At 40.4% G+C, this 20,702-nt stretch overlaps 1 protein-coding gene across 1 annotated transcript; it reads right to left on the reverse strand.

The window, feature by feature from the left end:
• LOC109725753 (beta-fructofuranosidase, insoluble isoenzyme 4-like) lies at positions 5,931–11,211 on the reverse strand. Its single transcript, XM_020255089.1, has 6 exons — positions 10,622–11,211; positions 10,110–10,118; positions 9,190–10,022; positions 8,051–8,454; positions 6,629–6,725; positions 5,931–6,159 (listed from the first exon to the last, which is right to left on the reverse strand). Exons 1-6 carry the CDS (start codon positions 10,800–10,802, stop codon positions 5,974–5,976), a joined length of 1,710 nt encoding a protein of 569 aa, XP_020110678.1. The 5' UTR covers positions 10,803–11,211; the 3' UTR covers positions 5,931–5,973.

Consider the following 20,702-nt stretch of genomic DNA (forward strand, 5'->3'; position numbering starts at 1 on the left):
TATCATTTTGTTCATGAGGCAGTGGCGCAGAAGGAAATAACCCTTGAACACATTTCTACGAGTCGTATGGTTGCAGATCCTCTGACTAAGCCTATTGTTAGAGTATCCTTTTTGGCTTATGTTAAAGCTCTTGGAATCCGTAGGATTTGATTGTGTAGACAGTCGAGTATTTTTTGTCATTTCTTTTTGTAATATTTTTGGTTATTTAATTACAAATTAGTATTTTAGCAAAGATATTTGGTAAGATTAGCACACGTGTATATATTTCCTGTATTGTTGTAGAACGGATTAATAGTATGTCGCAGGCCGATTGACCCTCTCACACGGACAATCATTTTTTTCGGAGCTGTAGAGAGCGAGCAAAAATAAGACATTAATAGAAGCCGCATTGATTGGCACCAAGATGAAGTCATTAATGAGACCGCATATAAATAGTCCCACGATTCGTATGGCCTGTACATTAAGAGCCGGATATAAGCTCACCGTTTGGCGCTTGAGATAGCGAGCAAATGGAGAACTTAGGCTAGACACTCCGAGAGTGACTGGGCTAAGATCCGTATGACATTGAGAAAGACATACACTCATTGAGATTCTCTGTCATAGCATGTATTTCATACTATATGTGCTAGGCGACAAAATAAAGAAGATAGGTTAATGGATCCCTGCTTCCTCATCCTGTGAGTTCTTGTGGACATTATTTTGAGGCGATGTCCAATATATGTTAGATGCTCTTAGTGACTTTTGACTATGCCATTAAGTGAAAGAATTGATGTTGCTATTTTGGCATATTTTCTACGGCTATAAGTGATGCGGCTTTATGGGGCATTGCTGGAAAAGCAATCAATTCTTAACTCAGTGGCATGAGGGCTCTAGGAAGACTAGTTGAATTACATTCAGACACTTTGACTCATTGTCGACAGATTGTGTCGCTTTAGCATAGCAAAACAATCATGAGTATAGTGTTATAATATGCGCAATAGAGGTTAGCATGGCTCTTTAAGGGATTAGAGATGCTGAACCTAAGGTAATTCGATAGTCTAGGGCATCACGAGTCTAATATTCTCTTTTGAGGGTTGATGTCTCTATGCTAGCCGTATGCGGTTTCTAGTATAGAGCTCCCAAAATGCAGGTTGACTCGGCGATCGCACTGTTCATTTTCCTGTATGAATAGAATCAATAGTGGTGTAATGTTGAGGAAGTTGTTACGATAGTATCGATCCCGCTATGTGTGAGCGGGAGATGTTGGCATTCGGTTAAATCGAATCGGGTGCGCCCATGATCGGGCTCGATCCGACGGTTATTATGTTGTCTAATTGAATTAGGATTAATCTCGCTTTTAATTGGAAAGCTAATTAGAGATAAATTCTAATCATATTAGGATAACAATTAATAACCGATTTGACTTTATCTCTTACGTGCTTATTAGGATTTTGGAATCACTTATAAATATACGAGCGATCTCACATAAAAAAAAAAAAGAAAAAGAGAACATGAAAACTAAGAGATAAACGTAGAAACCACATCCGCCATTAACCTATTATTCTAGAGGGTCTTGAATGGTGGATTAGAGATCGTGCTCGTTTGTAGTTCGATCCACCGCGAGTTTGGAGCGATAGAAGATTTTCAAGGACGATCCGAGGACACATGAATCAACCTCTACGATCTGGGCTCGTTGAGTTCTAACGCGAATCGCTTCCGCAAAAAGGTATGAACGAATATTTTCGCTGCATTCTACATATATGACGCAACCAAAGGTGTGGGGCTTTAAATGTGCAATTGGAGGCAAGGTGCAATGATCATAAAAGGCATCTAATGGTCTGCTGAATTTAGAACACTTGAGGGAAGACGATTGATTAAATAAACGGCAGAACTTACGGCTTCTTCCCAGAGGTAAGATGGAACATTCCCACCATTAGCAATGATCTAGTAACCTCTAATAAATGCCTATTCTTCCTCTCAACAACTCCATTCTGCTGGGGGGTGTTAGGGCATGATGTTTGATGGATAATGCTAGAAGAGTCCATGACATTTTTTAATTCTTGCTGAAAATATCCCCTCTCCCCTGTTATCGGGTAAAACAACTTTTATGTGAGCCTGGAATTGAATAGTCACCATTTTATGAAAAAGGAGGAAGACTTTACACACATCACTCTTATGTTTTAGCAAATATAACCAAGTCTTCCTTGTGCAGTCATCAACAAAGGTAACAAACCATCTTATTCCATTATGAAGGGGCAGCGGGGCAGGGTCCCAAACATCAGTATGTATAAGGGAGAAAGGTGTATTAACCTTAGTATTATTCAAGGGAAAGATGGCTCATGGCTTTTAGCCATTATATATGTTTCACAATTAAAATATGAAGGATCTATAGATATATTAATTTGGGAGTTCCTTCGAAGCCTCCCCGTGTTTGGCGGGGGCTTCGGCGGGACCCCCCCAGCGGGACCCCCTCCGGCCTTTCTCTCTATCTCTCTACTCTCTCTGCCCAGGCTCCCCACGCTCTCTCGTCTCTCCAGGGCATTAGTGGCACCTCCTCAGCGCCACCGTCTCTTATGCTCTCACTCTCTCGCCACCTCGTCTGCCTTTCCCAGAGATCTCTCTCTCCCTATCCCCCCAACAGATCTCTTTCTCCCTCTGCTCTCTCTCTAAAAATCTCTGCTCCTCTCTCTGCGCGTGCGGGGGTCGCGGGCTGCCCGCAGCATGACAGCTCCGCCGTCGCCCACGATAAGCAAGTCGCCCAAAGTTATATATCGAAACATAGGCCTACTCTTCATCTCTCATGCGATATCTCTCTCTCTCTCCCTCTCTCACATCGCGTGCGCGCGAACCCGCACCGGCGGGTGCGCGCTCAACACCCCTCTCTCTTCTCCCTTGGCAGGCGCAGCGTGGGCTCGACCGCGCGCCTCGGCGCGTGCGAGCGAGCCGCGCCGGCGGGCGCGCGCTCCCCCCTCCTTACGCTCCCCCCCCCTCTTCTCGTCCGCCACCCATCTCTCCCTGCCTGCTTTTCCTCTTCCCAGCCCCCCCGGCTCTCTTCTCTCTTCGTCTCTCTCATCAATGCCTCTATCCTCTCCGCGATCCATTCCACTCATTCTTCTCGTCCATCTCTCCTTTACACGAGACAGGCCTCTTACTTCTTCCGTCCTGAGCTACTCTCGTCATATCTCTCTTCCCAGAGCGGGCGGGCGGCGCGGGAGAGTGCGGCCGAGCGGGAGCAGGCGGGGGTGCGGTCGAGCGGGTGCAGGCGTGGTGGGCATAGGGGCCAGCGGGCGAGCGGACGTAGGCGCGGCGGGCGCTGGCGAGTAAGCACGGGGCGGGGCGGAGCGTAGCGCAGTCGCGCAGCGGGGCGCGAGCGCGCGTGGGTTAGGCCCAGCCGAGGCAGAGAGGAGAGGGATTTTATTTTATTTATTTTTTTGCCTCTTTCTTTAATTTTTTTCCTCTTAATTTATGGAATAAAAAAAACGCAGGAGTGTGGGGCGACTCGCGGTGTGGCGCGGACGCGCTGGAGCACGGGGCGGGGCGCGGCGTGGCGCGGACACTGCTCTCTCTCAGGGTCGGCGCGTGAGCGGGGAGGGAGCAGCGTTTTTTTTTTCCCTCTTTCTTTTTTTTTTCCTCTCTGCTCTCTTCAATCTTCAAATTATTTTGTATTCCTCTCTATTTAAATAACTTTTATTATTTCTTTCTCTCTCTTCTATTTTTTAAAGTTTAAAATTTAAAATTAGATTTGAAAATTTAAAAATTTAAACTTAAATTTTAAAAAAGTGAATGATATTTGTCAAAATTATTTTTAAAAATGCATAAATTTCTCGCAGCAAAGCGCGGGCCTTCACTAGTTATAATTATAAAACAGTGACGGGAACAATTTTCTAAGGTAACCAATGGAAGGATGTCCTAATCGCCTATGCCATAGCCAAATTATTTTTTTATTTTTATGCTGCAAAGTGTCACTCATAATGTGGGCCTGAAATTCTCCATTTGTGTGCTGAAAGTCGCCATCTAGATAGTACAAACCTCCACTCCTTTTACCACTGCCAATCTTCCCCTTGGTATGGATATTTTGTAAAACACAATGAGTTGGAAAGAATATGACAACAAAATTGTGAGACTTGGTTAATTGGCTGACTGAGAAAAGATTGCAATTTAGTAAAGGAACGAACAAAACATCATAAATGGATAATGAAGGTGAAACAAGAACAGTACCCACTCATGCAACTGGGGAAGAAATACCATTTGCATTAGAAAAATAATTTTAATTACTAATAGCTCTTCATTTCGAAAAATTCTAGAATGCAACGGGTATATTAGTGACGTGGCGTAACAAACCAATCAAATTAATCCTTTTAAGAATATATGTCCCATCATGATTGTAAAAAAGTATTTTTATTGTACTTTTATTTGAAAAAAAGGAATGTGATTGGCTTGTTATTGATGACGTGGTGCAAGTGTGACAGTGTAGAATTCCTCCTTCATTTCTCCTACACTCTTTGTCTTTCTTTTTTTTTTCCTATCCAACTTTATTTATGTTTCATTAAACATATTATTCCTTATATTTTATATTTATAGTTTTATAAACTTATCTAATTAATTATGGGTCCATACAAAATAAATTATATATAGATATTGTGATAAAACTACTCAATGAAATATTGTTAATATATAGAATAAATTAAATTACACTTTTGATCCTCAAACTTTGAGGCGGGTGACACTTAAGTCCTCAAGCTTTAATTAATTACAATTATTGGCTCAAATTATGTAATATATGATATTTTAGTCTAAATTATAGCAATATCCCATTTGAGAATGCAACAATAATTAAAATGTCACATTACTTCGATATTAGTGATTTATCCATATTTATTTAAAAAAGTTAGGTTGGTGGATTGGCCCCAAACTATTGAGAAAGTTCGAGAAGTGAAGTGTCAGCACATTATGTTTTAATGATTTTAATCATTTAATAATTACATTGTTAGTCATTTAGTAATACATGTATAATTGTTAGTTAGTGAATTACTGCATGTTATAAAAATTTATTTCACACGTGAATTATCATAAATAATTTTTAATTAAATTAATTTAATTGTACACGGCAAGTGCACCATTTCTATAAATATATTGTATGAACCCATCTATTTTTTTAATAATAAATATCGTAAAATTAAGATTTGAACCAATGAGAGCTTGTATATGTCTACTAAAATTTTGAACGCAACTATTGCATTATAAACCAACTCTAAAATATGCATTAAACATAAATTTCTATAGTATAATGAAATTATTTGAATATTTTATATTATATATATTATATTATATTATATTTTACAGCACGAATTATTAAATGCTCCATCAATCATCTAATATTATGAACAGTGTATGGAGCATTGGTGTGCACTACCGGATGGAAGTAAAGATTTCTCATCTCTCTTGGAATTATGTGTGTATTGCATAAAGCATTCTCTATATCAGATGTATATGTATATATACACCACTTGCTTAAAACTTTTTGATAGGGATTTTAAAATTAATTTATCAAACATTAGGCTTTGTGTATATTCAATTAAATTTTGACATTAGAATACTAGTCATCTAATATAAGTTGTGGTGTATAGAGTATTAATATACAGCCGGTGCATGAAATTATTTTTTCTGTCTCCAATCAATTTTAACAGGGTGAAGACATCCCTGTCTATTTCTTCAATTTGACATAAGTACTCAAACTTTTATTTTTTAGTAAAAAAAATATTTATAAAATAGCTATTAAAACTATTAAGTTTTATTGAATTTTTTTAAAAAAATTATATAACAATTTAAATCTACAAATACTGAAAGTTAAGAATATATTAATAAAAAGAGATTATTCTTTACGATTGTGTATAAGACTACTAAATAGATTTTTTATATTTCTTTTGTTGTAATTTTTTTTAATTCTAAAATTTAAATAACTATATATCTTCATTGATTGAAAAGATACCTACACTAGTTTTCATTAATTTTGGCCTTTCTCATATTCCATGCTTTCAGTGTCAAAATCTTGACAGTAGTAGAGCCATTGTTGAATGCATGTAGGTGAGTGCTGCCTGTACAGAGGGCCTCAGGGTAAACCCTAGCTGTGATGCACCCTCTCCCACCTCCACCAAAGCTCTCTATCACTGAATGATCAATCTGCTTATTGTTACAAAGAAATAATAACAATAATGAGAAAGATAAGAATATGTCTCATCACCCTAATTTAGTGGGAGATCAATGTTTAAAAAATAAAAAATGAAGATAAAAATTTATGGAGACCTCCTCAACTGTAGACCAATTTTGAAACAAGCCCCTCAACTTTACTATTTTATATGCATTCCCTTAAGCTTCTTTTTTTTTTTTTCTACTTTAATGACTCTTTTAACTGTTACCAGTTGATTAATTGTCGTATTATTATTTTAAAAACTGGTCAAAACTATTACCAATGAATTCGCGAAAATTTCTAATTTATTTGTCTAATTAAAATCACTTAGATGCAAATAATCAATAGAGTTACCAAATTCGGGTGTAATTTCGAATTTATCTATAGATGTGGTGATCTCCGTACTTTTTTTTAAATAAAAAGAAAAAAAAAAAAAAAAGAAGGATCCTCTAGCTAACTTACCAAAGTTCTAAGAGATATCCTCCTTTCTTTCTGAAGATCTACTACATCTAAGAAACCTCCATATGTTGGTTTGTACAGTCCTGGCCTTAAAGAGGACCTGTTTTAGGGAAATACAAATTAGAATCATTAGGATGTATGTATGGTTCGGTTTCGTCTGACTAGAGTTTTCAAACAAGTACTGTTTGAGTAAAGATGTTTGTCGAAAAAAATAAATATTTCCATATAATTAAATGCATGATGATTGTGCTAGAATTTAAGTTTTAAGTTCAGGCTTTGGTTGCGATGAATCAAAATGCAACCAAAATATGATCGAAATCTCACCCCAAAAGCAATTACTACAGACATGCATGTATTTGTAGTGTTTAATTGTTGTGTTATATACATCCTCCTATTTACTCTTCACTTGTCCATCGTTAATTATTTATCTACACATTCATTATAAGTTGTAAGTGTGTCGATTACATATATATTTCCTACAGAAAAAGATATATTGCGTTTGAAGTATACAGTTTTTCTCCCTTTTTTTTTTTTTTTTTTTTTTTTTTGGTCAAACTTAATGTAGCTATTGTCTAGTTTAAATATGTATTTGCCAATAGAGAAAAATTAATTGCTTTCCATAGGTGAGAAAATTATTATGAAAATGCTATTTCTTCTAAAAATATAAAGAGAATTTATCTAGGAAGATGCTTCTCTTCATTAAGTTTTTATATTTGTGGTCCTGCGACCGTGCTAACTGCATATGTGTTCTAAATCTTTTTAAGTTGGTAAGCCATAATATATGAGTTGTGCAATATTCAAGTCCCATGTTCGTGTCCGTGCAATTTAGAATTTAAAAGACTGAGTTGAAATGACCTTATACTAAAAAAAAAAAAGAAAGATAAAAAATAAGAAAATAATAATAATAAGTATAGGGAAAACTTCAAAAACCTCCCTTGTGGTTTCAATTTTTTTCACTTTAGTACCCTGTGGTTTAAAATGTATCAAATAAGTATCCTGTGGTTTCTCACTTTATCACTTTAGTACCCTGTGGTTTAAAGTGTATCAAGTTAGTTACCCTGTGGTTTTGCACTTTATCACTTTCGTATCCTGTGGTTTTAATTTTGTATCAAGTTAGTACCCTGTGGTTTTTTAAATCATAGGGTACTAAAGTGATAAAGTGTGAAACCACAGGGTACTAAAGTGATAAAGTGCAAAACCACAGGGTACTAACTTGATACACTTTAAACCACAGGGTACTAAAGTGATANTAAAGTGAGAAACCACAGGGTACTAACTTGATACACTTTAAACCACATGGTACTAAAGTGATAAAATGAGAAACCACAGGGTACTAACTTGATACACCTTAAGCCACAGGGTACTAAAATAAAAAAGTGTGAAACTACGGGGTGTTTTTTGAAGTTTTCCCATAAGTATATATACCTTCTTTGATCTGAGCACATTAAAACCATGTAATTGTTCTGAGACCTGTAAACTCTGAAATATACAGCAGTATGCTCCACCAGGTCATCAGAAGCCAAAAGCAGAAGCCCGAAAGGCCCAACTCCACCAGGAGCAGAGGCACTTTGTTCCTCACAGAGCTTCTGGGGATCAAGAAGCCAATTGGGATCCAATGGCTCAGCTCTCTCCAGGCTGTGCAGCTCAAACTCTGCTTCCACATCTGCTTGTGAGGCCTTTTTAAGTTCTCTAACCTCAGACACAGCTCCTGTGTTAAGCTCTATGTCTTGTAAATGGACTTCATCTGTTCTGAGAGATTCAACCTCTTCAATAGGCCACTGCAGAAGCTGCTTCCCACTACTGTCCAACCAAACAGTTCTTGGAATTGTCTAAAAAGCCATCGGAAAAGTTTCAGAAGAGTGAAAGAGTCGAGAACAAGTGAAACAACTGTTATCGTCCTTAAAAGCTTAAACTTATAGAAAGCAATGCTTTCGAAATTTTATATTTAAACATTTCTTCAATGTTTGCGGTTGGGACTTTCTGATTGATCCGATACAGGGAACCGTTCCTTTAGAATCTTGGTATCCAAAAAGGACAAAAATTTTACAGGTACGATCCTTACGGTGCGACAGTCTCATCTGTCGTCCATTATACTTTGAGATTTGTATAGTTCATACGATGGATCGATAGATGAGATTGTCCCAATTTGAGGATCGTCCCAATAAAATTTTTTGTTTATCCAAAAGAGCTATCTAACAGAGAACGGTTCAAAATTGTAGTTTGCAAAATGTAACTGATATTCTACCTTGAAACATGCACCGTACTGTTTGAACGCGTATTAACAAAGACACTCAGAGCACGTGTTTGGTTCGATAGCGTTTTATTTGGAATGAGAATCAAAATGATTTGACTTTTGTTTGCTTGAAGGAAATTCTAGCTAGTTTTTATTCTCACTTCAAGATGAAATATGAATCGTCTGGTCCTTTCATTTTACATGCCGATTCCAATCGCGAGCCAAAAACAATTTGGCTTAGCTTTTAGAATAGCTTTTTGTGATTGTGCTTTAATTAAAGAGTAGTCTAGTGCTTGGCAAATGACTGTAATTAGAAGTTGAGATCACTTACATGAATGCCGGCCCATCCCTTTGCAACATCGTCGGATGCGCTATCGGACTCGTTCGACCACGCGAACAAAATCCTCCGGTGTTTCTGCGAATCGAAGAACGACTTCGACGCATAAAAATTCCCAAAATCGATCCTCCCCCACAACCGATAATCGTTTGCCGCATTATTCGGCACGAAAATATCCCTCTCCTTATCATACTTTCCTAGCATGTAATAATCCATCAAAGTCTCCCTCAGACTCATCTTTAACACATATTTAGTCTCACCGCCGTCTCCATCCGCCACCGCAAGATAAAAATCCGGGCACTCCCACACGCCGGAGGCACTAGAAGAGTGTAATGGATCTTTAGCCCTAATCCAATGAACAAAATCAATACTTTTGTAAAGGATTGCCGCGCCCTTTCCTCCCAATTCGGCCCCTACGGCTATTCGCCACAAACCGTCCTTCCCAACCCAACCAGTTGTTGGGTCCCTAAACTCAGTTGAGTTCAAGTCACCAACCGGTTGGATTAATGGATTGTATGTCGGTTTGGTCCATTTCCTAAGATACGGGTCGGTTAGGTTAACGGGATATGCGATATTTTGGACCTCGCGGTTGTTGGAGTCAATACCAGTGTAGAGGACGACAGGACGATCGCGTGCTAGTATGGTAGTTGAACCGGACCAGCACCCGTTATTGTCGGAGGGGGTTGTCCGTTCCAATGCTGGTTCGAGTCGGATCCAGTTGATTAGGTCGGTCGAGACTGAGTGAGCCCAGATTATGTTGCCCCATAGGGATCCATTAGGGTTGTATTGGTAGAAGAGGTGGTAGATTCCTTTGTAGTACATTGGTCCTGGTTTCAGTTGGGGCAAAGTCACTTACACTACTTTAATAGCAAAGAGAGAGAGAGAGAGAGAGAGAGAGAGAGGTAAGTGCATACCATTTGGATCTTGATGTTGTTTTCAAGGGTTAGCATTGGTTGAGATTGAGTAAGGCATGCAACAAGAGAAGAATATTAGACACTGGTGCCTCTATATATGCATAGTGATCTACTTAAATTTTAGCTTTGTACTGGTATATAGAAAAATATTGAAAGGCCCTCAAACACTTTTGTGTTCTTTGTATTCTTTTTAATGTATCCTATGCTCAAGATTAATTTGAAACATGTTATACTTAAATTTAAAACACATTTATGTTGAGAAAAAATCCCTGTATTCCTTTGAAATTTTCCAATCAAAATTAAGCAAGAAAACTAAGTATGGAAATTGCTGAGAATATTTATTCTTTGTCAAGTGAGAAATTGTACAAACATAACATCAATTTATGTCATTTATCTTTCAATTTGTTATGATTAGAACAACTAACTGGTCAAAATTAGAGGCCATGTACAATTTAAGTATGAAATAACATAACAATAATGCAGAATAAAATTTATGAAGAGAATTACATTACCATTAATCCAGTTCTTAGGAGGTTGGAAGTGGTAGGCAGTTCTATATTGCTTGCTCACAATAGAATTCACCTTTGGAGATTGTGGGCACAAGAAAACTCTCTGATTAGCCTCGACTTCGCCGTTTTCGAAGAAAAGAGAGAAATACAGGAAAAGAAAGAAGAACGAGACGGCGACAGCCATGAATTATTGCCAAGAAAAAAGAGTGGAGAAGAAGAAGACGACTTTGAATGACTAGTGGTTAATTCCTAAGTATTAAAATGATATGGCGAGTTGCCTTAGATAATAAATCCAAATAAAGAAGTAAGACCATGCTGAATATAAACTACAATCACCCAATTAGAAGAGAACCGTTTAATTACTATACTCTTTTTAAGGAAGTTTAGCATTGCTTATAAGTTACGGAGACTTGCAAGAAATTGTTGCTGGGACCTTGTCGCCATCTTTTTATAGATATGTGTTCCCTTTTAACTTGTCATCTTTATAAATGATATGGTACTTGGATTAGGTCTACAAATAATTTCGCCTCACTTTCCACCCTCTGATAACTTTCTTTGTTTTTTTTACTAGAAATATATAAGGGATGAAACCAACATCTTTGTCCAGATCAGTAATATTTTATTTGATATAATTATTTTTTATTATGATTAAAAGTTAGAAGTGTGACTAAATGTCTGGAATAGAATATCATATTCAGCTTTCGAATTATTTTTTCAAAAAAAAAAAAAATATTTATTTTGTACATAAAAAAATGCAACCCTAACAAATTACGAACGTCAAAACCTTTCAAAATGCAAAAATCAAATTTTCTTAATGAAAAAGAATTTTGTTAGCGTGAAAACCTCTTGTACTTGTGTGCACACTTTGGTCATTAAATATGTAAAACAAATTCGATGGTCCATAGCAGGGCATCTTCTTTACTTGTGCAAGAGATTGAAGAGAGAATCTCTGAGAGAGACAGCATAAGAACAAAAGAAAACCGTCCAATTGAAAAGGAGAACGTGGCAACACTGCCGCCGCCCCCGTCCAATCCTCCAAGTGGAGGGCGATATTTACTTCTACTAGTCTTCGCAATGCCACCGCCCCACTCCAATCCTCCTGTTGAGGACGATATCGATATTTACTTCCACCAGTCTCGCAAAATATATATATATATATATATATATATATATATATATATATATATATATTCCTATATTTTTAAAAGTATCAAATTATTGGTGCTTGTAGATTTTTAGTCATTGGATTAAGAGATATACGGTAGCAAACGAGCTCTGTTGCCACCAGTTATTTCGATGATGGAGCCAAATCGATGATCGGCACTGTTGAACATAATCTATACCACATGAAGTATCTAGAAATCAAATTTTATATTTTTTCTATATTGTTCTCTTGTCCATCAAGTGGGCGTAAAAATGAACGACTGAAAATGAATATCCTCTAAATGTGATGATAGGAATTTTATAATCACGATCGAGAGTATAGAGCTTGTTCTAAATAGTTTAAAGAATTTTCTAACCAAAATTCAATTGATTTGAATAGCTTTACACCGTTAAACGTGAAAACACCTCATATCTACCACTAAAATTACAAAATTTGAAATCTTTTGATCATTAGGTAAATAATATTGAAAAGATTTTAAATTTGGTTTCTAGATACTTCAATTGATTTGAATAGCTTTACACCGTTAAACGTGAAAACACCTCATATCTACCACTAAAATTACAAAATTTGAAATCTTTTGATCATTTGGTCAATAATATTGAAAAGATTTGAAAATTGGTTTCTAGATACTTCAAGTGGTATAGATCATGTTCAACGGTGTCGATCGTCGATTCGAAGGCTTCATCATCGAAAACAAATGGGTGTCAACGGAACCCGTTTGCTACCAATAGCATTCCAGCTCATCTCTCTCTCTCTCTCTCTCTCTCTCTCTCTCTCTCTCTATATATATATATATATATATATATATATATATATATATATATATATATATATATATATATATATATAGAGTGAGGCTACTATGCTATCGGAAGCACGGAGCCTTCCGTGCTTCCAGCTCGTTTTCGATGTTGCGACTTTCGAATCGTCGATCGGCTCCGTTAAACTTGATCTAGAGTATTTGAAGTACCTAGAAAATAAATTTTATGATTTTACGATATCATTTGCCTAGTGAACGAAGGGGCTCAAAATCAACGGCTGAAAATAAAAATCTTACAAAATGTAATAATATGACATTAAAATTTTAAATCAAAGATATTGATCTTGTTTTATATAGTATAAAGAATTTTCTATCAAAATTTCACGTGATTTGGATATTTCTACACCGTTAAACTTGCAAACGGCTCACTACGGCCATTGAAATTTGTTGATTTTGAGCCCATTCGATCACTAGGCAAATGATATCGAAAAATAATAAAATTTATTTTCTAGGTACTCCAAATACTCTAGATCAAGTTTAACGGAGCCGATCGACGATTCGAAAGTCGCAACATCGCAAACGAGCTGGAAGCACGGAAGGCTCCGTGCTTCCGATAGCATAGTAGCCTCACTATATATATATATATATATATCCGGCTACTATACTCTTATGAGTACGATCACATTCATACTCATAAGTCGTTTTCGATGATAGAGCTTCCGAATCGACGATCCATACCGTTAAACATTTTTTAGAGCATTTAAAACTTCTGGAAATTAAATTTTATAATATTTCGATATCATTTACCTTACGATCAATAGCTCACAAAATTGATAATTTTTAACAGCCGGTATGTGATACTTGCTAGTTTAACGGTGTAAACGAATCGGAATAGCTTAAATTTTTGATAGAAAAGTCTATTCATTACCTAGATAAAGATCAATAACCCCGATCTTAAATTGAAGGATCCGATCATCCATTTTTAGGACGTCGTTCAATTTTGACTGTTCATTTTATATATGTTTGATGGATTTTATAATGATTTCGAAAAGTTATGAAATTTATTTTCTAGTAGAAGTTTCAAATAATCTAGATCATGTTTAATGGTGTGGATCGTCGATTCGGAAGCCCGAACATCGAAAATAACTTATGAGTACGAAGAGCTCTATACTCATAAGAGTATAGTAGCCTTACTCTCTCTCTCTCTCTCTCTCTCTCTCTCTATATATATATATATATATATATATATAGAGAGGAGAGACGATGGAGATGGGTGAGAGAGAGAGAGAGAGAGCGGGGGCCGAGGACGAGGGGGCGAGGCGATGGAGCGACGGAGAAGAGGAGAAAGGGAGGGGAGGGATGGATAGAGGACGGACGGCGATGGAGGTTTGGAGAGAGACCGCCTGAGACCCCGGGAGGAAGAGGATTAGAGGGAGAGGAGAGAGGAGGAGTTGAGCTAGAATACTCTCAAAAACATCATGAAGGTGGCATTTTTGAATTTTTAGCTATTGGATGGAAAAATGTGAGATTGAGATGATGTTGGTAGGTGGTGGTAGATAGAATAATGTTTGATCAAAAATTATTAGTAATCAAGGAGTAGATCCAAGACTAGAAACTTAGAAGCACCAAGGGGATGGTGCTTCTAAAGTATTCTAGCTCTTCAATTCTATATATATATATATATATATATATATATATATATATATATATATATATATATTGTAACATATCACTTTTCCGTAAGTCGTGCCGAGTTCTGTCGAAATGTGCGGAACGCGGAGTGGAACGAGTTGGTATAGGTTAAAAGTGCATTGGAACCTATATAGATGTTAAAGGGACCCGAGAGAGTGAAATTGCAAAATCTGGCTAAGTCCCAGATTTTGGACTCTCGGGGATCGGTCCTTGAGGAGAGAGACCGGTCCCCGTATGCGTAGCCTGCCCAAGAAGCTCGAAAATCGGCTAAGTCTTGAAAATCCAGGCTACGGGAACCAGTCCATGCGGGGAGAGACTGGTCCCCGTAGGTGGAAAGGTTGAGAAATGGCTAGTTGTGAAAATGTTGCTCTCGGGAACCGGTCCCTGTGATGAGAGATCGGTCCCTGTGCGCGTAATCAGCCCAAGAAGAGTGGAAATTTGGCTAAGTCCTGAGAGGAGTGCTCTCGGGGACCGGTCCCTGCGGGGAGAGACCGGTCCCCGTATGCGAAATCTGCCCAGGTTGGGCTATTGAAAAAATGGAAAGTTGAGGGGTTTAAGTGCTATTGTGACATGAGTTGAGTGTATAGAGGTGAGAGTTTGGGTTAGCTCTCATTTCCCTCACACCCAAACACAAAACCTCTCCCTCTCTCTCTCTAGAACCTTTTTTTCTCTCTTCCTTCTCTTAGAGCTTGGAGCAAGGAGGCTTTGAGGAGGAATCTTGGCGGAGAAGAAAGCCAAGTCAGGGGTGTAGCTTGCTTGAGTGCAAGTGTACAAGGAAAGCTTGGACTCCAAAAGTGAGTTCTCATGATTTGAGTTAGGGTTTTGGTTTGTTTCCTTCTAGCATACTTCTAGGAGATGATTAGAGGATTTCCCCCATGTTTCTCATGTGTAAGGACTAGAAATAGGGAAGATGATATTGTACAATGACCTAACTTTAAGATTTTTGGAGTTTGAGGTCGAAGCTTGGGTTTGATCTCATTTTAACCTAATTGGTAGGTCAACGAACGCGTTGGTGCGCTCGGCTCGGCGATACGACGAGCGTGCATGGAGAAATTGAAGAAACAGCCTAAATCAGTGCAGATCATCGCAGCTCGCGGCGTACAAGTCTAAAAATTGTGGAAAATTGCATTTCGGCATCCTTGTATCACCAAAAGGTGGGGGGTGCTGTCCGGAAACACCGGATTTCTTTCTATGTCTATGTCACTTTATTTGAGCATCTTGTATCATTGCATTCTTGCATATAGGGTAGTTTATTATGTGTGCTTAATTGAATTGCATTTAGATGCTAAAGGAACATGTGAATGATGAAGCACCATGAGGACTTGTATGTGAGAACCCTATGTGCATGTGAATGCGAGAAAAGACTTGGACAATAGTAAATGAGGGTGCCATTGACATTAGTGACCAGATTGGCACCGAGAATGTAAACGACTAAACAAGGTTTAGCTTATTATGGCATCTGGACCATTGTGGCTTTGTGCATTGAGACAGGTTTGGCAAGATTTTCTCAAATTGAGGATTGGATCGTACTCACACTAGCTTTGGCTTGAGGAAGGTAGCTCCTCCTCAAGCGGTGTACTCTGGAGTGTAGACACCACGGGGAGCAGGCCCGTCATTGTTCCCTCGGGCGGTAGTGCTAGTAGCCTCCCCCGGTAGACGGGAATTGTGGTTCGTGAGTTTGGAGTGAACCAAGAGTACTGCGGGATGATTGGATAAAGGCCAAAAGAAAAGAAAATAAACGAGAAAGGGCATACATGCATAATTATCATGTACAGGTATATCTATCTATCTATGGATTGTTTTCTTGCAGGCATTGTAATAGTTTTGCATTAGTTGGTTTGCAAGCTATCGTTTCTTGAATTACATATACCTGAAATAGACCTAGTGGGTGAGTCGGCGCGGTCGGTGGCCGAACCCACTGGGAACTTCGTTCTAATTCTCATTACCACTAACCTTGCAGATCCGTGCGCGAGCGGGGCGGCGGAGGGTCGAGGCAAGGGTATCGCGCCGTAGATAGCGGCCCTCGGAGTTTTAGGCATACCCTATATTTTGAGTATTCAACTTTTGTATGTTGAACTGGTAATGTAAATGAAGTAAACCTTATATTTTGGTTAAAGGCCAATGTGATGTAAAATAAATGTAAAAGAATGAATGTAAATGAATGGTTTACTTGTGTTTGATTCAAAGGAAATCAAATGACTTGTATGTTGAATGCTTAAATAGTTTCGATACTTTCACTTGTGGTTATGTTATTTTTTGCCCTTGTGCAAACCTTATATATCTTGTAATCTCCTTGTTGAATTGCTTGTAATATACATGTTGTTGGAGCCTTGGGCAGACAGGGGAGGTGCTGTCCGTTCGGCGTCTGTTCGTGTGCCCGAACCGACCAAATTGGCGGCTCTGAGGCGTGACAGATATGGTGGTATCAGAGTGATGTAAAAGCAAATGTCTAGGATGGACTTAGGGACCTTAGGATTGGAAACCTTAGGAACTTAGGACACGTATGACGTAGACTTGGAGATACGAAGGCTAATGGATTGGGTCATAATTAGAACTTCTCTAAAAGGAGTTACAGAAGAATTCAAGTGCTTATTGTTTTCTTCTTGAAGTGTTATGTAGGCGGCCGACTACATGACGCCAAGAGTTGAAAATGAACATACACTTGTTTGCTTTCGCTTAATTGGGTAGCTATTTGGAACGTGTAAGAGTTACGCGTGTCGAGTATTAACGCGTGTGTTATGTTTCAGGAACAGATGTCCCCGAGACGTTATACACGTCGGTCTGCTTCGGCATTGCCTGATGAGGTGCCATAGCAAGCAAGATTTGATGAAGTCCGAGAGTTACAGGCCCAAGTAGCAGCTTTGGCTGGGGCTATACGACAACAAGGAAAGCAGATAGGATGGCTCCATAAGTTGGTAGCTCGACAGGCGGCGGCGGCTGCACCTGTACCTCAGGACCCGCCCGCACCTGTAGCACCTACTCCGGTGGCGGCGGCACCGGTGACAGCTATTCCTCCGATGGCTTCGGGTTCTTCGGCTCCTATTCCGGAGGTACTTGAGGCCGAGCAGGAGCGGTCGTTGGCGGTGTTGATAGCCTTTAAGCAGTTTAATCCTCCGACCTTTTTGGGTGATGTGAAGGACCCATGGTTGATGGAATCGTGGCTTTCTGCGATGGAGGCGTTGTTCGAGGATATCTACACCCTCGAGAAGGATAAGGTTCGTCTGGCGGCTCACTGTTTAGAAGGGCCGGCTCGATTATGGTGGACGCGAGTAAAGAATGGTCGGTCTTTGGATCCGGCTACTATGTCTTGGGAGACGTTCCGGGAGATCCTGTTAATGGAGTATTTTCCAGAAAGCGACAAGTGGAAGATCAAGGAGGACTTTTGCAAGTTAAGGCAAGGAAATTGATCGGTGCGGGAGTATGAAAGGGAGTTTTCGCACATAGTTGATTGTGTTTCGGGCTTGGTTCATGGAGACCGGGATCGAGCGGAAGTCTTTGAGCGCGGGTTGTGGCCGAAAATATTCAAGACTATTCATGCGCTCCGGCTGAAGACCTACGAGGAGGTACTCGATCGCGCGTTGTGGGTAGAGCGCGGCAACGCCATTGCGCGCGAGGAACGCGAGGCGTTTGAAAGGGACAAGGACAAGGAAAAGTTCAAGAAGCGACCGACTGGTGGTTCCGGAGGGCAGTCGAGTTCTAAGTGACCCCCTTGGTACCCAAGATCGTAGTGGCGTGGAGGCAGACTCCAGCCAAGGAGTCAGACGACTTCCTTTCCGTGTGTGATCTGCGGCGGAAATCACAAGCCGAGTGATTGTTCTCAACGTGACGGGAGATATTTCCGATGCGGCCAAGCGGGACACATGAGTTGGGATTGCCCGAGCGGTGCGTCACCTGCTCCGTCAGCTACTTCGGCTCAGTATGCTCCACGACAGCTTGCAGGACTGCCACCTGCTATGTCGGCTGGGAGCGCGTCGTCATCGCGTCAGCAGAGGGATCACGTGCACCGAGTGGGCGAGTTTTCGCCACTCAGGTGGAGGAGCAGCCTACCGTACCCGACGATGTCGTGGCAGGTATTATTCTGATTAATGGTGTTAGAGCAAGAGCATTATTTGACACTGGTGCATCACATTCATTTATTGGTGCATCGTTTGCTAAGACTCATGGCATGGAGATAGTGCATAATTATGATTACTGGTGGGTTAACGCACTAGAACATTCGTTTAGAGTTCACGAGGAGTGCTTAGCTTGTCCGATTCAGATCGGCGAATGGATCATGCCGGCGAACTTGCTAGTGTCGAAGCAGATGTGGGGATTTGATGTCATCTTGGGAGTTAATTGGCTCTCCAAGTACTATGCCAGCATTGACTGTGACAGTAAGGTGATTACTTTTCGTGAGCCTGGTCAAGAGGATTTGGTGTACCAAGTGTGCAAAAGCTCGCGCTTCGCGGCGACTGTGTCGGCGGCGAGGGTGAGGAAGATAATCAAAGGCGGATGTGTGGCCTTTTTGGCAACCATGATAGAGGCTCAGAAGGAACACCCTGAACTTGGAAATATCCGAGTTGCGTGTGAATTTCCGGATGTGTTTCCGGCAGAGTTACCGGGATTGCCACCAAATTGAGAGATCGAGTTCGTTATTGACTTGGTTCCCGGAGCGGCGTCAGTTTCGAAGGCTCCGTATAGAATGGCACCGGCGGAGCTTAAGGAGTTAAAGGCCCAATTACAGGACTTGCTCGACAAAGGCTTTGTTAGGCCGAGCGTGTCACCGTAGGTAGCTCCGGTGCTGTTTGTAAAGAAGAAGTACGGTACACTTTAACTCTGTGTTGATTATCGCGAGTTGAATAAAGTGACAATCAAGAACAAATACCCGTTGCCGAGAATAGACGACCTGTTTGATCAATTGCAAGGGTCGCGGGTATACCCAAAGATAGACCTTCAGTTGGGATATCACCAGTTGAGGATTCGGCAGGAGGATGTGCACAAAACGGCGTACCGCACGCGGTATGGCCACTACAAGTTTACGGTAATGCCGTTTGGGCTTACGAATGCCCCGACAGCATTTATGGACTTGATGAATCAGGTCTTTCGACCGCTATTGGACAAGTGCGTCGTGGTGTTTATCGACGACGTATTGGTGTACTCGCGGAGTGAAGAAGAGCACGTGGAACATCTAAGAACCGTGTTGAAAATACTCCTGAACGAGAAGCTTTATGCTAAATTGAAGAAGTGCGAGTTTTGGCTTTTGGAGGTAACCTTCTTAGGCCATGTGATATCCGGGAGTGGAGTCTCAGTGGATCCAAGAAAGATTGAGGCGATTCAAGATTGGCCTCATCCGACAAGTGTGGCGGAAGTCCGCAGTTTCCTCAGATTGGCGGGTTATTATCGGCGTTTTGTGGAGGGGTTTACGAAGTTCACTCCTCTCACACGCCTTACGCACAAAGGAGTAAGATTTGATTGGGGCGACGGTTGCAACCAAAGCTTCCAAGAGTTGAAAGAGAAGTTGACCTCGACCCGGTATTTGCGTTGCCGACGCCGGGAGAGAGCTTCGTGGTGTACAGTGATGCTTCCTATAGTGGTCTCGGGTGTGTTCTTATGCAAAATGGGCGAGACATTTCTTATGCTTCGTGCCAATTGAAAAGCTACGAGAAGAACTGTCCGGTACATGATCTTGAGTTAGCGGCGGTCATTTTCGAGCTAAAGCAATGGAGGCACTATCTTTACGGTGAGCATTGTGAGGTGTATACCGATCACAAGAGCCTCAAGTATTTATTCACCCAGAAAGAGTTAAATATGCGGCAGTGGCGGTGGTTGGAGTTGTTGAAGGATTATGACCTTACTATCCTATACCACCCCAGGAAAGCTAATGTCGTTGCCGATGCACTAAGTAGGAAATTTGTGGAGAACTTGGAGACGACGATTACTAGCCAACCGTTGTTGCAAATGGGAATGCAACGGTTTGGATTGGAAGTAGTGGCGCCGGACGTTCCGACTATCTTGGCAGCACTAGTGGTTCGACCGACCTTATTGGAGCGAATCAAGGAGCGGCAAGTTGATGATCCGTATCTCCAAAAAGTGCGGAATGACGTTGACGGCGGACGCCCCGGCGACTTCGGCGTGGGGCCTGGCGGTGCACTTCGGTTCAGAAACCGGTTGTGTGTGCCTAGGGACGATGAAATTCGCAAGATGGTGTTGCAAGAGGCGCATCGTTCCCGGGTGGCACTAAGATATACAAGGATCTAAAGTTACATTATTGGTGGCCGGGTATGAAGAAAGACATTGGGGAGTTTGTGGCGCAGTGTTTGACGTACCAACAAGTAAAGGCCGAGCGTCGATTTTCCGCGGGAAAGTTGCAAAGCTTACCAATCCCTGTGTGGAAATGGAAGGACATAACGATGGACTTTGTGGTTGTACTACCCCGATCGCAAGCTGGACATGATGCCATATGGGTGGTTGTGGACCGTTTGACGAAG

Source organism: Ananas comosus, linkage group 20 (assembly GCF_001540865.1).
Source record: "Ananas comosus cultivar F153 linkage group 20, ASM154086v1, whole genome shotgun sequence".
NCBI lineage: Eukaryota > Viridiplantae > Streptophyta > Magnoliopsida > Poales > Bromeliaceae > Ananas > Ananas comosus.

What these genes read in the sequence shown, in the direction of transcription:
- LOC109725753 (XM_020255089.1), bottom strand. Translation starts at nt 10,802, where the DNA reads ATGGCTGTCGCCGTCTCGTTCTTCTTTCTTTTCCTGTATTTCTCTCTT. An exon ending in ATGTGCTCAGATCAAAGAAG is followed by an intron (nt 6,726 to 8,050) that starts GTATATATACTT and finishes TCCCTAAAACAG; the next exon opens with GTCCTCTTTAAGGCCAGGAC. An exon ending in GGATATCTCTTAGAACTTTG is followed by an intron (nt 6,160 to 6,628) that starts GTAAGTTAGCTA and finishes AACAATAAGCAG; the next exon opens with ATTGATCATTCAGTGATAGA.